The 14,833-nt window shown below is 59.1% G+C and overlaps 1 protein-coding gene and 1 long non-coding RNA gene across 3 annotated transcripts; one reads left to right on the forward strand and one right to left on the reverse strand.

The window, feature by feature from the left end:
• Positions 1-5: 5 nt before the first annotated feature.
• Ak1 (adenylate kinase 1) lies at positions 6-7,729 on the forward strand. Of its 2 annotated transcripts, XM_005382405.2 has the most exons (7): positions 6-116; positions 3,067-3,111; positions 4,371-4,406; positions 4,520-4,683; positions 5,351-5,467; positions 7,199-7,390; positions 7,538-7,729. In XM_005382405.2, exons 2-7 carry the CDS (start codon positions 3,105-3,107, stop codon positions 7,604-7,606), a joined length of 585 nt encoding a protein of 194 aa, XP_005382462.1. In that variant the 5' UTR covers positions 6-116; positions 3,067-3,104; the 3' UTR covers positions 7,607-7,729. The 2 variants fall into 2 exon arrangements, with proteins under 2 accessions (XP_005382462.1, XP_005382461.1); XM_005382404.2 differs by lacking the exons at positions 6-116; positions 3,067-3,111 and adding an exon at positions 4,086-4,223.
• LOC106148292 lies at positions 623-3,060 on the reverse strand. Its single transcript, XR_001233581.1, has 2 exons — positions 2,493-3,060; positions 623-1,184 (listed from the first exon to the last, which is right to left on the reverse strand). It is a non-coding gene; the product is annotated as an uncharacterized LOC106148292 (long non-coding RNA).
• Positions 7,730-14,833: the final 7,104 nt, after the last annotated feature.

Consider the following 14,833-nt stretch of genomic DNA (forward strand, 5'->3'; position numbering starts at 1 on the left):
GAGCGGGGCCGGCTCCCGGCATGCCGCGCGCTGACAGCCTTATAAATAGGCGCCTCTGCGGGCTCGGCGAGGACGGCAGGGCACGCGCTGGCCCCGCGCCCACCGCACCTCCGCAGGTCAGTGCGCCGCCTCCGGGCGACGGGGGCGTCTCCGCGGGGAGTGGGGACGCGCCCTCGCCCGTGCGCTGTGTCAGGCGCCCCGTGCGCGGCGCGTGTCTGTTTGTGTCCGTGGTTATCATCTGCGGGGTTTGCCCGTCGGTGTTCCCGGCTCCGGGGTTTGTGTCACACTGCATGTGCTTTTGTTGATCTCTGGGCGGCGGAAGCGGGTGGGGACGGGGGTGAGGGGTGCCGCCTGCCCAGCTTCCCAGATCCCTTTGTCCCTGTCTGCACTCCGGGGGCTCCAGGTCCCTGCCCTTGGCCGGTCTTAGTTGGGGCCTAGGGGGCCCTGGGCACCTGCCTGAGAACCTGGGCATGGGCAGCTGTGTCACTTCAATACTGGGACACCCCCCCTCTGCCCCATGCTCAGCCCCAGGGATGCTGAACCCCAACCCTGCCCCGGCCTTCTGCCCGGGCTGCCCACCCAGGACCCTTCCACAGCACCCGTCCAGCTCAGAGAGGAAGCGCTGGCTGCCCAAGGTCACGCAGCAGAGTGACTGAGTTGGGGTTTGAACCCCGGCCTGTCACCAACCACCGGGAAGGCGGCGCTCACATCAGAAGCCGGGAGAGCTGGGCCTTGCCGTGGCTTTGCCTTGCGATTGGGGTTAAAGTCACTGTTCTCTGGGCCTCAGCTCCCCCAGCCCCCTAGCAGACCACCCTGTCACCCTGGGGCCCAGGCACGGGGGGGCGGGGCTTATAAGGCCAGGGTGCTCAGCCCGTAACCCAACTCCATCTTGGACCCCTGGCCTCTGCTAGGCCTCCTCAGGACCGGAGTTATTTTGGACTAAGGAAGCAGCAGGTGCTGGAAGGACCCAGAGACTTCGGTTACCAGGAGGGGGCAGGGCAGGAAGGGTCATCTCCGGGGGTGTTGCTGTGGCTATCGCTGGCCTGGGGACGGGCCCCTCCCCTGGGCAGCTGCCGAGGGGCCCTTGGCAGTTCATACTCTCCTCGAGCACACTCAGCAGCGCTGGGGCCGTAACTCATGCCCCCGGATGGCACAGCCATCAGCAAAGCCGCCAAAGGTCCTGCCTGTGGGGCCAGGACCAGCAGACCTGAGTTTGACCCCAGCGGGACCTTGGAGCTACCTGCCCTCTCCCAAGCCTCAGCTCCCTCCCCAGATGGAAGGAGGGCTCCAGCCCTGTGCCGAGCCCTGGCCAGCCCCAGTCTGGTGGGGGACCCAGGCTGCGGTGTTCAGAGCAGGCGCTAGCCGGTGTGGGAGTCCCGGGTGGAGGCCAGGAAGGCTTCCTGGAGGCTGTGAGGCCTGATCTAAAGCCTAAGTAATGGCCACTGAGAGAGGACATCCAAGTGCTTGGGCGCAGCACTCCCAAAGGCCTGGAGGGGGAACGGGGAATGTCGTCATGGTGGTCGAAGGGGTTCCAAGCAGATCCATTCATTGGCTGTGGCTAAAGCTGCAGGGAGTGGCAGGAGACACATGGCCCTGGCCCCGTCAGTATGCTGAGGCTCCAGGCTTGGCTTTGGGAGCCGAGGGGACCGCATGTGAAAGGTTGTCTGTGACTTGGTGTGGTGCTGACTGCCCGGTGGGCGGCAGTGCCAGGCCTTTCTTGGGACGAGGCTGCTGTGGTGGGAGGTTGATGGGAGAGAGGTTTGGGGGCCCGTGTGGGGCATAGGTGCATAGGAAGAGGCAGGTGTAGGATGTCACGAGGATGAGGCCTCTGCTCCAAGAGTGGAGAGGCACGAGGGATGCGGTAGTCTGTGTGGGCTCTGAGAAGTCGTGGGGGGGGTGCCTGGGGCCTGGCAGGGGGTCAGGTGGAGGGGCCCTGCACCCTGAAACCAAGAGTGAGAGGCTGGGGTCGGGATGCCGGCTGGGGTTGAGGGGTTGGGGTAGGGCAGGTGAGGAAGGTAAGGCAGGTGGGGAGGAGAGTTCTGTGGAGTCAGGTGGGGGCGGCCATGGCAGCAGGGTGGGGTTGCAGGAGGGATGGGGCAGGCGGGGGCCAGCGAGGCGTGGAGGATGAGGACCTTCGTGGGGCAGGAGCCTGGGACCAACTCACTTTCAAGATGCTAGGCTCTGGTGCACAACTGTAATCCCAACACTCTGGGGGGCTAAGGCAGGAGGATCACAAATTTGAGCTAAGCCTGGGCAACTTGGTGACTTAGCAAGACACTGTCTCCAAATTAAAAAACAAAAACAAAAGAACACAAAACACTCGTGGTGGCATGTGCTTGTAATCAGCATGGCACTCGGGAGGCTGAAATAGGAAGATTGCTGCAAGTTCAAGGCCAGCCTGAGCTACGTAGCGAGTTCAAAGCCAGCCTGAACTACACAGTGAGACCTTGTTTTTAAATAAATAAATAAATAAATAAATAATAAATAAATACCTTTAAAGGGGGCTGGGGGGCAGTAGCTCAGTGCAAAGGTCTTGGGTTCAATTCCCAGTACTGAAGAAAAAGAAGACTAGAAAAGGTTGTGTCCCTGTGAGAGGCAACTGTTGATTCCTCTGCTTCCGGCTGATGGGTCCCTTCGTGCGCCCGTGTCCTGAGCAGTCCTGTGCCAGCTGCAGACACTCATGTGCCCAGCTCCTCTGCCTGCCGCCTCCTTCTGCGGGCCCTGGGGACTGTCGTCAAGGAGGCCAGGCTGACGCTGGCCCTGTGCCCTCTTTGCTGGGGTGTGTCAAGGGGAGCGAGTGACTTCGGCAGACGCCGTCCTCGCCCTTGCACCCCCTTCCTGGTCTAGGGCATAGCAGAGCAGGAGGGGGTGGCTGCCCCCCTAGGACGGGTGAAGCGGTGAAAGCCAGGAGGAAAGTGACTTTCCCGTGGTCACCAGCAGCCCTCTGCCCTCACACTGGGCCTTGGGGCCTGGCACGCCTGCTGCCGACACTGCCACAGTGGGTGTGGCTTGGCAGAGGCCTAATCTTGGGAGGACCCCTCAGCCCTGCTGTGCCTTGCCTTGCAGCGCCCTGACCTGGCTCCCGGGCCCAAGACCTCGGCAGGATGGAAGGTATGGGGTCCCCTCCTTGCCCACAGTGGCCTGGGCTTCAGGGTGGCCATTCGTTGGGGGACACCCCTGGGAGACCCCCTGGGAGTGTGAGGGGCTGTCTGGACGCCTCACTATCCTCTCCTGGCTTCTCCCAAGGTGCGCCAGTGCCAAGATTAATTTTAGAAGTGCCGAGGCCTCCCTGAGGTTCCAGCCCCGGCTTACCTCCTCCGGCGGGATTCTAGAGCGAGTCCCTGCCCCTTCCTCCAGCAAGATCAGCCAAGTTCCTGTCCCTCCCCGGCACCCAGTTTCCCTGTTATTCCGGAGGGACTGGCCTCAAGGGTGTCTTGGGCTCCCCTGGCTCCTACATGCTGGGACGGAGAGGCAGACATGGGCGGGCGGAGAGCCTGGAACAGGCCCGCCAGGCTTCTGGCAGCACCTTCGCTCAGCGCCTGGCACTGGGCCTTGGGCTGGGTGGCTCTTAAAGGGGCCCTGCCGGCCTGGCCGCTGCCACCGTCTGAAACCACAGGGTCTAGAGCTCCGAAGTCAGCTGCCACAGGGCTGTGGCCTCCTGTCAGCCCCAGGCTTGTGCCCTTCAGACAGGGAGAAGTTATTTTTCTGACATCTGCTCTAAGCTCCCAGCCTCATGGGGCCCCAGGATCCTCATGAGCTGCCACACCCACATCCTTCTAGGCCAGGGACAGAACAGAGAGGGTGGGTACTTCTTTAGTAGGTCACACAGCAAGGTGGGATGTGACCCAGGCCCAGGAGGTCCTGGGAGTCCAGGAAGAGACACTGGGTTCTGGTTTTGCTCCTGACATTCCTTGAGCAGAGCCCTCCCTCTCTAGGCCTCAGTTTCCCTCTGCCCAGTGGGGCTGCGAGTGCTAAAAGAGCCAAGTTTGGAACACGAACTTGCTTCCCCGTTCAAGCAAGAGTTCCACTTGCCCACCTCCCTGGCAACCATCTCCATGGCAACGTATGTTGTGGTTGCCAACTCCACAGTAGTAGTGCCAAGGCAGACGGGCAATGGGCAGGGCCAGGCCTGGGAGGGGAAGGGCAGGGGACACAGCAGAACGGGATCATGGGCTGCTGTTCATCTAGGGACCCTCGAAGAGAGGCTGACCAACAGGCCAGAGGTGACGACGCCCCACACAGGGAGGCACCTCAGGAGTTGATGTTCCAGCCCAGGCCTAGGCCGTGCTAAGTTCTAACCCCCAGGTCTTAGCCACAGCACCTCCGGGTGTTGCAGACCGCTGAGATCGGCTCCCCTCTCTCTCCCACAGAAAAGCTAAAGAAAACCAAGATCATCTTTGTGGTGGGTGAGTCGCCGGCGGGCAGGCGGGTGATGGTGCAGTCACTGGTGGAGCCCAGCAGCCCTTGCCCCCTCCCTGGACCCCACCCCCTGGGTTTCTGAATGGGTGGGCGCTTGCAGGCGGGCCTGGCTCGGGGAAGGGCACCCAGTGTGAGAAGATCGTGCACAAGTATGGCTACACCCACCTCTCCACTGGGGACCTGCTGCGTGCTGAGGTCAGCTCAGGCTCCGGCAGGGGCAAGAGGCTGTCGGAAATCATGGAGAAGGGGCAGCTGGTGCCGCTGGTGAGTCCCGGGGGGGCCGAGTGCGTGATGTGGGAAAGGTGACCCCTGACCCTCCGTGGCTCCCCATTCCCCTTCCAGGAGCTCCCCAGACCCTGAGGGGCCCTGCCCTTTCGTGCCCCCCAACCAGCCACATTCCTTCCTGCCCGGATGGGGTTGTTTTATTTTGTTTTGATTTTGAGACAAAGCCTTGCTCGGTAATTTAGGCTGGCCTTGAACCTGCTGTGTAGCCCAGGCTGGTGAGCCTCCTCCTGCCTCAGCCTCCCGAGTGCTGGGGTGACAGGTGTGGGCCACCATGCCCAGCAAAATAATGTCAAGTATATTCTATTTGTTCCCATTTTTGGTGCTGAGGATTTGAGTACAGGGCTTCAGGAGCAGTAGGTGAGTGCAGTGCCCCCGAGCTGCACCCCAGCCGCGGCTTCGGACTGCAGCGGCCCCCTTAGCCCAGACAACCTGCGCCTCCCTGGGTAGCTTCCGCCAGCTCTGTCACTGCCGGTCCCCTCCCCAGACCGTGAGCTTCCCCAGAGCAGGGGAGGGCCCAGGCCTCCAGCCAGAGGAGACCACCGGGGGACAGGGAAGCTCTGTCCGTCTGTGTGTACCCAAGGGGCTGTCCAGGCGGTGGGCCAGGCCCGGGAAGGGAGGCTCAGGCCCTTGCCCCTCGCTCCTGCAGGAGACGGTGCTGGACATGCTTCGAGACGCCATGGTGGCCAAGGTGGAGTCTTCCAAAGGCTTCCTGATCGATGGCTACCCCCGGGAGGTGCAACAGGGAGAGGAGTTCGAGCGGCGGGTAAGGCACGCAGCTGAGCAATGTGGGGGGCAGAGTTCTGGCCCGCCTGGAGCCTTGAATGCTGTGTCCTTCCTCAGGCACGAGCAGGTCTGGGGACAATGGCTGCGAAAACAGCGCGCACCCACAGCACTGTCCCCAGGGTGCACGAGCACGTGCGCACAGATGCGTTCACACGCACACGGACACACGTGCAGCCCCTCCATCCACGGAGCACTCACTCTCATGAGCGTACATAGGTGCCACGAGCGCACCTACCCAAGGCCACGGCTGCGTGCATGACACACTGGCACGTATACATGTGCACACACCTAGGTCCGTACATGCATGCACTTAGACGTGTTTGGGGCCATAGGGAGGACTCGGATGGGGCTGCAAGTCCCCAGGGATTCTAGAAAATGAGGTTAGAGCCAGGCATGCTGGCGCACACCTATAATCTCAGCGCTCGAGAAGCTGAGGCGGGAGGATCCTTGCAAGTTCGGGACCAGCCTGGGATACAAAGTAAGCTCAAGGCCAGCCTGAACTGCATAGTGAGACCCTGTCAAAAAAAAAAAAAAAAAAAAGTAAAGGCTGGGCGTGGTGGCGCACGCCTGTAATCCCAGCACTCGGGAGGCTGAGGCAGGAGGATCCCTGTGAGTTTGAGACCAGCCTGGGCTACAAAGTGAGCTCAAGGCCAACCTGAACTGCATGGTGAGACCCTGTGTCAAAAAGACAAAATAATAATAATAGTAATAATAATAAAAATAAAGAGGAAAAAAAATGAGGTTAGTGACGTCCCTGTCCTTCCTGGGGACCACTGGGCAGGGCAGTCTGGGCAGCTGATCTCTCAGCTCTGGACACCAGGGGGCGCCAGCGCCACGCTGAAGGAGAAAGGGGACCTTGTAGGTGCTGTAGGGCTCATGGTTCTTCTGGGGACATCAGTACCCCGTGCCCACTCCTCAGGCTAAATGCCTATTGTTCTGACTGGGAAACTGAGACCTTGAACTGGGAAATGGAACCTCATCTAGGGCTGCCCTGGCCAGGAGCTGAGCCGCCCCGCGGAACACGGCCCCTGCCAGGGGTGGAAGGACCCTGCACGCTGCTCTGGGGCTTGAGAAAACAAGATTCCGTCCGGAGCTGAGGCAGGGACCGGGGGAACTGCAGCTAAGTGGACTGAGGCCCCTGAGGGCCAGCAGGCTGCCGGGGTCCAACAGCCACACCTAGGCCAGGGGGCCAGGGACGCTGAGAAATAACTAACCGCAGAGGTCTTTGAAAGGAGGGGAGATAAGAAGGGCTGGAAGAGCAAGTCCTGGGGCCTGGGGCCAGTGGGCTGGCGCCTGGGAGAGGAGTCCTGGACAGGTGGGAAGGGGACTTGGCGGGATCCTTGCAGCGAGGGCCCGGAAGTGAGGCTTGGGGGGTTGGGGCCAGCCCTGTGGGAAGGGGCTCCTAGCAGAGGGGACAGTGCGGGTCTCCCACGGGAAGCAGATGGCTGGGAGAGCAGAGGGCCGAGCAGGGCACGACCATGCACGTAAGGCCCTCGGGCGGTCTCCTGAGCGCACTGGGGAGCCATGGGAGAGGTTTGAGCAGAGGAGGTACAGGGAAGGTCGACTTTAAAAAGGTTCTCAGGCTGCATGGGGAAGGGATGGAAGTCCGCGCGGCTGTCTCACAGGGGGCCTTGGAGGTGGGAAGACTGGGGGAGGATGATCGCAGAGGGCAGGAGCAGGGTCCCTGTGACGTGGTGCTCCCTCCCTCCAGATCGGACAGCCCACGCTGCTGCTGTACATGGACGCAGGCCCCGACACCATGACGCAGCGGCTTCTTAAGCGTGGGGAGAGCAGCGGGCGCGTGGACGACAATGAGGAGACCATCAAGAAGCGGCTGGAGACCTATTACAAGGCCACCGAGCCCGTCATCGCCTTCTACGAGAAGCGCGGCATCGTCCGCAAGGTGCGTGGCACAGCTCACCATGTGGCCTTGGCCAACCGGCGCACTGAGCCTCAGGCAGCCACAGCTGGTCCTTAGGGGACAGCAATCCTGCCTCAGGACCCCCAGCGAATGCCATTGCTCCGGACCTAACAGCCTGTCTCCCCACAGGTCAATTCTGAAGGCTCCGTGGACAGCGTCTTCGCCCAGGTGTGCACCTACCTGGATGCCCTCAAGTAGCCACACTGGAGCCCCGCTCCCCCCGCCCCGCCTTGGCCCTTGCCCGCTCCGCCACCACACGCAGAGGAGGCTGCTTTGTCTTGGGTCTGGCGGGAGCGAAGCACTAAAGGCATCTCCAAGGACGTTTGGCTCGCCTCCTCTTTCTTTGCTTCCAGTCGGAGTCGATTCGTGCAGGGCCAGGGTCTCCAGCCCATCGCCCGCACCTGGGCCAGCCTCGTCCTCCTGCCGGGGACCCCGGCCCTCCCTTACCTAGCCGTGCCAGCCCAGGTGCCTGGGGGCATGGGCTCTCGCGTTCCTCACCCCGTGCAGCGTGGCCTCAGCCCTGACCCCTCATCTCCCTGAGCTGTTTTCTGTGCTTCCTGCGTGGGGCCTGGACGGCAGCAGGCAGCAAGGTCATGGCTGCACAGCCCCTGGGCAGTGGATGGCGCACGGCAGCCAGCGGAGGGCACAGTGGATTGGTCCCTTGATGCCCCACACTGTGGGGGTCTGAAAAGGGCGTGTATGCCGGGCGTGGTGGCGCACACCTGTAATCCCAGTGTTCAGGAGGCTGAGGCAGGAGGATCGTTGTGAGTTCAAGGCCAACCTGGGCAGCATAGTGAGACCCTGTCTCAGGAAAAAAAGAAAGGAGGAAGGGCGTGTGATGAATGGGGAGTCGTGTTTGGGCCCCTCCCTGAGAGCGGGTGATCTGCAGCCCCCCGCCCCCAGTCCCCAGTGTGGCCCTGCCCACGTTCCAGCTGTCTGCTGCGACCGGTTTCCAATCTAAAATGTTTGGTGTCACCTTCAGCTCAGGACAGGGACTCACCGAGCAAGGGCTGGGGGTTGGCGGTGACCGGAAACCAGATGTGCTGGCGACACCCAGGCTCAGGAGGACCAGCGCCCCTCCGTGTCCCCTGCTTTCTTGGCCGTGTCACCGGGTGCTCACCCCACCCCAGCCCGGCCGGCCGAGGTGGCGGAAGGACACCCGTGTGGGGCGATGGTGCTCATTCTGTGTCCCCTGCTAGTGGCCAGAGTGGCTCTGCCTTCCCACTGACGTTGGGTATTTAAACTTTCCTTTAAATAAACATTTAAGGGCCGGGGATATAGCTCAGTGGCACAAGCACCTGCCTGGCAGGCGCAAGGTCCTGAGTTCGATTCCCGTTGCCAAAATAATAATAATAAACATTGAAGTTACAAAGGTGAGTCTATTGAAGGAGGAACGTGGTGTGAGTATGTGGGGGACACGGCAGAGGCGGGCACCAAGTGAGGCAAACCTGTTAGCTGGGGTGTTGGGGGCCCTGTGCAGCCGGCCCCTGCTCCCGCAAGGGCCTCTGGAAACCCCTCGCGCGGGAGCCGCGAGTCACTGGCCGGCACGCCGCCCCGTTGCCGCTGTTACACTGGCAAGCACACACCTGTGGGCGGGTATAAACAGCAGACCCGGTGGTTGTCCCTGGGTCTCCATGGACGTTGCTTCCAGGAGCCCTTCACGGATATGAAACTGAGGGCGTTCCGTGGGTACCTAGCAGCAGGGGCCCCTTATCCACAGCGCACGGAGCGCGCATCCGCCTGTGTCTCCGGGACCGACGCCGCCCCGCGCAGGGCAAACCCTGGAAGTAGTGCTGCGCCGTGTTGCTCAGGGAAGGAGGACAGGAAGAAAGCCTGTGCGTGTTCAGTACAGTGTGATGTTTTAAAAATTATTATTTGCTGTACTGGAGGCGGAACCCAGGACCTTTGCACTGAGCTACATCTCCGGTCCTTTTGTTGTTTTTCATTTGGAGATAGGGTCTCACTAAGTCTCTAAATTGCCCAGGCTGTGCTTGAACTTGTGATCCTCCTGCCTCAGCTTCCCCGAGTGCTGCGGTTGCAGGCTGGTACCAAATCTTCCTGATCTAGGGTTGGCTGAACCCACAGGTGCAGATCCGGTGAGAGAGAGGGCACCTCTCAACTGTTCACTGGCCTCCATCCATCTAGAAAGGGATCCAGAGAGGCTCTTTGGTGAAAATCTCAAAGCACAAGTTTCAAACTGAAGTGAGGGCTGGGGATTTAGCTCAGTGGCAAAGCACCTGCCTGGCAAGCACAAGGTTGTGAGTTCAATTCCTGGTACCGGAAGAAAAGACCAAAAAAAAAAAAAAAAAAAAAAAATCAAACTGCAGTGACTGCCGCCCTGTCCTTGCAACTGTCACCTTCATGTAAGAGCTTCCCTCAGGTGTATCGTTCAGTCAGCAGGCGTCTCTGCACCACCTGCTGTGCTGGCTGGCCTGGCTTCTCCCAGTCCTGGGCTCCCAGCTGGAGCGGGCAGTGCGTTCAAATTCCACCCCAGCTACTCAACCCAGGCCAGAGCCAGCAGCCGAGTGCTCCGGCTCAGGAGGCTGCGTCCTTGAGCCAGAGCTCTGGGGCAGTGGCTGGAAGTCACCTGGGAGTGGGACTCGGGGCACAGGGCCTGGAAGGGCTGAGGGCAGAGCTCAGCGGAGTCGCGGGCAGAGGGCACTGAGCAGTGAGGGGACGCCGAGGCCCGGCAGCTCCAGCGCCAGCCAGGGGGTGCAGGAGTGAGAGACCAGCCCAGGGTGGTGGGGGCTGCAAGTAGCCAGCTCTTCTCCGATGCACACTGGGAGGCTGGGAAAGAGGTGGGCTCTGGCTGGGAGGGTAGCTCTGTATGTATATGGCCCTGGGTTGGATCTTCGGCACCAAGCAAAACCAAACACACCCTCAAAGAGGCGGTTTACATTTTGGGGTTTTTTGTTTTTGTTTTTGAGACAGAGTCTTGCTATGTAGTTTAGGCTGGCCTTGAACTCACTATGGAGCACCAGCTGGCCTGAAATTTGCAGCGATCCTCCTGCCTCAGCCTCCCATTTACTGGGATTACAAATGTGTGCCACCTTGCCAGGTCCCAGCATATTTTAAAGTAAATTATAGATATGAAGAAAATCTGCCCCTAAAGTGGGACTTTACAGTCCAGCACTTCAACGGCACTAGCTAACACAGTCCGTGTGGTTTTTCCCAGTTTCTCCAAAATGTGCTGTGTAGCTGGTGTGTCAAAAACAGGTTGCTGCCAGGGATATAGCTCAGCAGCATAAGCACTCGCCTGGCAAGCCTAAGGTCATGAGTTCGATTTCTGGTGCAGGTTGCAGACCAGGGCCATGCACTGTGTTTGGCTGTCGTGATAGTGAATCTTTTTTTTTTTTTTTTTTAAATTTTAAAGAGAAAAGTAAAAAAAAAAAAAAAAAAAACAATAGCAAAATACAAACAAAACAAAGCAAGAACATTAAAAATGATACAGGGTTTAAAACTATGGAACGCTTCATGAATTTGCGTGTCATCTTTGTGCAAGGGCCATGCTAATCTTCTCTGTATCGTTCCAATTTTTAGTACATGTGCTGCCAAAGCGAGCACCCGACAGTGAATCGTAATTGTGGACCCGATGGGATTGAGAAGCACCCCAGGGATTAGTAAAGCACAGGCCTGGACTGTCTGTGGGTGGCCAAGACTGCAGGATCACGGGGCTCTCACGTCACCCTCGGGTTCATCCATCGAGGAGCTATAATGTGATGGTATTATGGGGCGCGGAGACTTGGAGGCAGGGCCTCTTGGTGGGCATGGCCTTGCGGACTACCGTCCGCTCTATGCTCTTCTGCCCTGGCTCTCTCCCTCTCTGCCCCCCACCACGAGGTGAGCAACTTTCCTCCTCTCCCTTGAACCAACTGACCTTGAACTGAAATCTCCAAAACATAAACCTCTCACCAAGTTGACCAATAGGACTCTGAAGGTTGTCAAATCTCTCTTAACAGAGGACAGGTCTTCCCCTCTTGTGACACAGGCATGTGAAGGTGGAAGATCTCTTGCTCCAGACTCATCACTGGGGTCGTTTGTTGTTTTGAGATGAGGTCTCACTAATCAGCTCAGGCTGGCCTCGAGCTCACAGCAACCCTCCTGCTTCAGCCTCCCAAGTGCTGGGATTACAGATATATACCACAGCATCCACTTCTGCTGTCATTTCACCCACTCCTCCATTCCTTGATGTTCCTGGCCGTGAGTGGTAAAGCTTCCCAGATTCTGGTAGATGGGTGAGGCTCATAGAGGCTTTCAAGCCAGACAGGAAGGCCAGACCTGCAGGACCTCCGGCCTTACAGAGAATAGCGCACACACCTCCCAGGGGCTGGTGAAAACTTGCACCTTCTGGGTGGGCGTGGTAGTGCACAACCGTAATCTCACTTACTTGGGAGGATGAGGCAGGAAGATCATGAGTTCAAGTCCAGCCTCAGCAACATAGTAAGAGCCTATCTCAAAATACAACATATGGCTAGAGATGTAACTCAGTGGGGAAGCACTTGCTTATGTGCAAGACCCTAGGAACGGGGTGGGAGGGTGCGTCCTGATTCAGTACCAGTCTGGGTTGTGATGCCCAAGCCGCGAGTCCTTGGGCCACACTGTGAGTCACTCGGGGACACCCTGCTGTGCAGAAGGAGCAGAAGGCCCTTGAGGGGCTGTCTAGGGTGAGTGTGTATCACCCCCCACGGGGTGGGAGGAGGCCGCCAATGCTGTCACTTTCTTCCGGCCCTGAGGACGCTGCGGGCAGCAGCCTGCTCCCAGGCGCTAAGCAGTCCATAGGGTTAACGTCTCTAGCTGTGAGCTCTGCACGAGGAGGTGCTCCTGAGAGGGCCCTGCCTGGACGGTGGCCTCAGATGCCTCCCTGGCCAACACCCCGTGTCCCGGCCTCAGGGCTCTGGAGGGCTGGGCTGAGGCCCTGAAGTGGGAGAGGAAGGAAGCAGGGAGCAGAGGAGGCCAAGGCTGTCGCCTCCCAGCCCGAGAGGGGCCTGTAGTAAACAGGAAGGCCTGGAGGCTCCACGCAGGGGCTTCGGAGGGGCGGGGTAGGGAGTCACACTGGACACGCACAGCCTGTGCGCACAGGGCTCCTGCTCAGAGGAAGCGGCCCAGAGAGGTTGTGTGGCTTCCCCCAGGTCACACAGCAGCTAGACCTTGCCTGCTTTCCTGTTTCTGTCTCTTCCAGGGTGCTAGTGCGGGGCTCCTGCCTGATTTGCTCGTTGCCGCTCACAGAGTGCTGGCCCTTCCTGGGCCTCAATTTCCCCCACTATGAGCTCAGGACCCTTACAGCAGAGATTCTGGAGTCCTGGCCCCCAGGGCCCCTCTGCCTCCTTGGTAGTCCTAGGGGCTTCTTCAGAACTTGGGGAGCATGTTTCACCAGGAAGACCAACTTCACCAGGGTCAACATTGTCCAAAGGACCCTGGGGTCCCTTCCCTGGGGAAAGACAAGGTGACTCTGAGGGACCTTGCTCCTCTAGCACAGGGCAGAATCTGGTGGGACCTTGAGTTCTTTTTTGTTGTTCTTGTTTTGTTTTTGTTGTTGTTTTCAGGGTCTCCGTGTGTAGCCTAGGCTAGCCTCAGACTAGTGGTGATCCTCCCGCCTCAGCCTCCCCCATGCTGGGATTACAGGGGCACATCACCATGCCTGCGGAACCTTGAGTTTTTGGGGACATCATCCCCTCTTCAGAGACCTCTGCCCTGGTCACCTGGAACCATGACCCAGGGAAGCTGGCTCCAAAGCCCGCTTCCACCTCCACAAGTGTGGACGGAGAGCGCCACGGCCAGGCACCTGCCACGGGACAGAGCTCAGCAGGGAATAGAGCGAAGCCGTGGGAAGCTTCTGTTCTAGAGAGAGAGAGACGTGTAAATGGCCTGTGCGGGTGGGGGGCACTCGGGGTGCTCTGGGCAGTGCTCACTGGCCGTATGACGTCTGAGCAGGGACTTAGAGGGTGAGGCAGTGACCAAGGCGCTGAGCGCTTCAAAGAGAGGAAGCAGTAGAAGCAAAGGCCCTGAGGTGGGCATGTGTTTAGCAGGTTTGAGGAACAGGGAGGGGCTGTGTGGTTGGAGCAGACTGAAAAAGTGAGGGGAGCAGAGCAGAAAGTGAGGTTGAGGTGGGAGCTCATCAGCTGTTGGAGGGGCTCTGGCTTTTATGCTGTGTGAGGTGGTTGCCGGTGGAGGGCATTGGGCAGAGCAAGGGCCGAATCTGCTTTGGCTGTTTTTGAGACTCAATTGTCCCGCCCGGCCTTGAACTGGAGATCCTCCTGTCTCAGCCTCCTGAATAGCTAGGATTACAGTTAGGCACCACCACTCCTGGTTCCCCTTCTGCCAGTGTGGAGAAAGGGTTGGGGACAAGGGAAGAAGCAAGGACAACCGAGTGAAGAGGTGACCCTGATGTTCCCGGAGGCAGAGGCAGAGACAGAGGCTGGGTGGTGAGAAACAGTGCTCCGGAAGCCCTGGAGACTTGAGAAGAGACCTGCCGAGGTTTGCCTGTGGCTTGCAGAGGGACGGAGAGGGAAAGTGCCAGGCTCTACTCCCAGGCCTGAGCAACGAAGCAAGGTCCGGGTCCTCCGGGGAGACAGACTGAGGCACAGCCGTGCGCAGATGCTAGAGAAGCTGAGTTAGGAGGGAGTATTGTCGGCTGCCAGGCAGGGCTGGGCCTTGGGGTCAGGGCTGAGGGTGAGAGCACATCACAGCTGCGGCAGGAGGCGCCTTCGTTGAAGGCCAGGCCTCCAGATAAAGATGGAGGGCCGGGGGTATAGCTCAGCGGCACAAGCACCTGCTCGGCAAGCACAAGATCCTGAGTTTGATTCCCAGCACCAAAAAAAAAAAAAGAAAGATAAAGATGGAATGACTAGGCCTACATTCTTCCCCGAGGAATAAGCAACGTACTATCATGGTGGACCAGGGATATAGCGCAGCGGCACAGCGCCTGCCTAGCAAGCACATGGTCCTGAGTTCGATTCTTGGTACAAGAAAAAAAAGGTGCACTCATTGGAAACCCACTTGGGCCCCCTCCTGTCAGCTGTCTCTGCCAATAACATTTCCTACTCTTAATCTCTGTTTTTCCTTAGAATCCATTCTTCGATTCTGGGGAACATGAACTCAGTGTATTGGACATCTAGTGGGTTGGGAGTTACATGTATTTCCCCTATGTCACTAGAGGTTCTGGATCACAGGGAGAGAATAGAGCCCATTTCAGACTGGGGAAGCCTGAGGCACACAGGAGCCTCGTGGGGGGAGCTATGGCTGGAGACAGAGCCGGGTCAGCAGCACGGATACTGACCAAAGCTGTTTGTCTGCATGAGGTCACTAGCGTGGTGCCTCTCACCGTGAGCTCACACATGATGTGCTGGGCTCTTTTATGTTTTGTTTTGGTTTTTGAGTCAGGGTCTTGCTATGTAGTTCAGACTAGCCTTGAACTCACAGAGATCC

Source organism: Chinchilla lanigera, unplaced genomic scaffold (genome assembly GCF_000276665.1).
Source record: "Chinchilla lanigera isolate Chin_1 unplaced genomic scaffold, ChiLan1.0 scaffold00018, whole genome shotgun sequence".
Lineage (NCBI taxonomy): Eukaryota > Metazoa > Chordata > Mammalia > Rodentia > Chinchillidae > Chinchilla > Chinchilla lanigera.

Coding starts and splice junctions, on each gene's coding strand:
- Ak1 (XM_005382404.2), top strand. CDS start 4,169: ATGGGCTGCTGTTCATCTAGGGACCCTCGAAGAGAGGCTGACCAACAG. Junction 5,468..7,198: donor GAGAGGAGTTCGAGCGGCGG/GTAAGGCACGCA, acceptor CCCTCCCTCCAG/ATCGGACAGCCCACGCTGCT. Junction 7,391..7,537: donor AGCGCGGCATCGTCCGCAAG/GTGCGTGGCACA, acceptor GTCTCCCCACAG/GTCAATTCTGAAGGCTCCGT.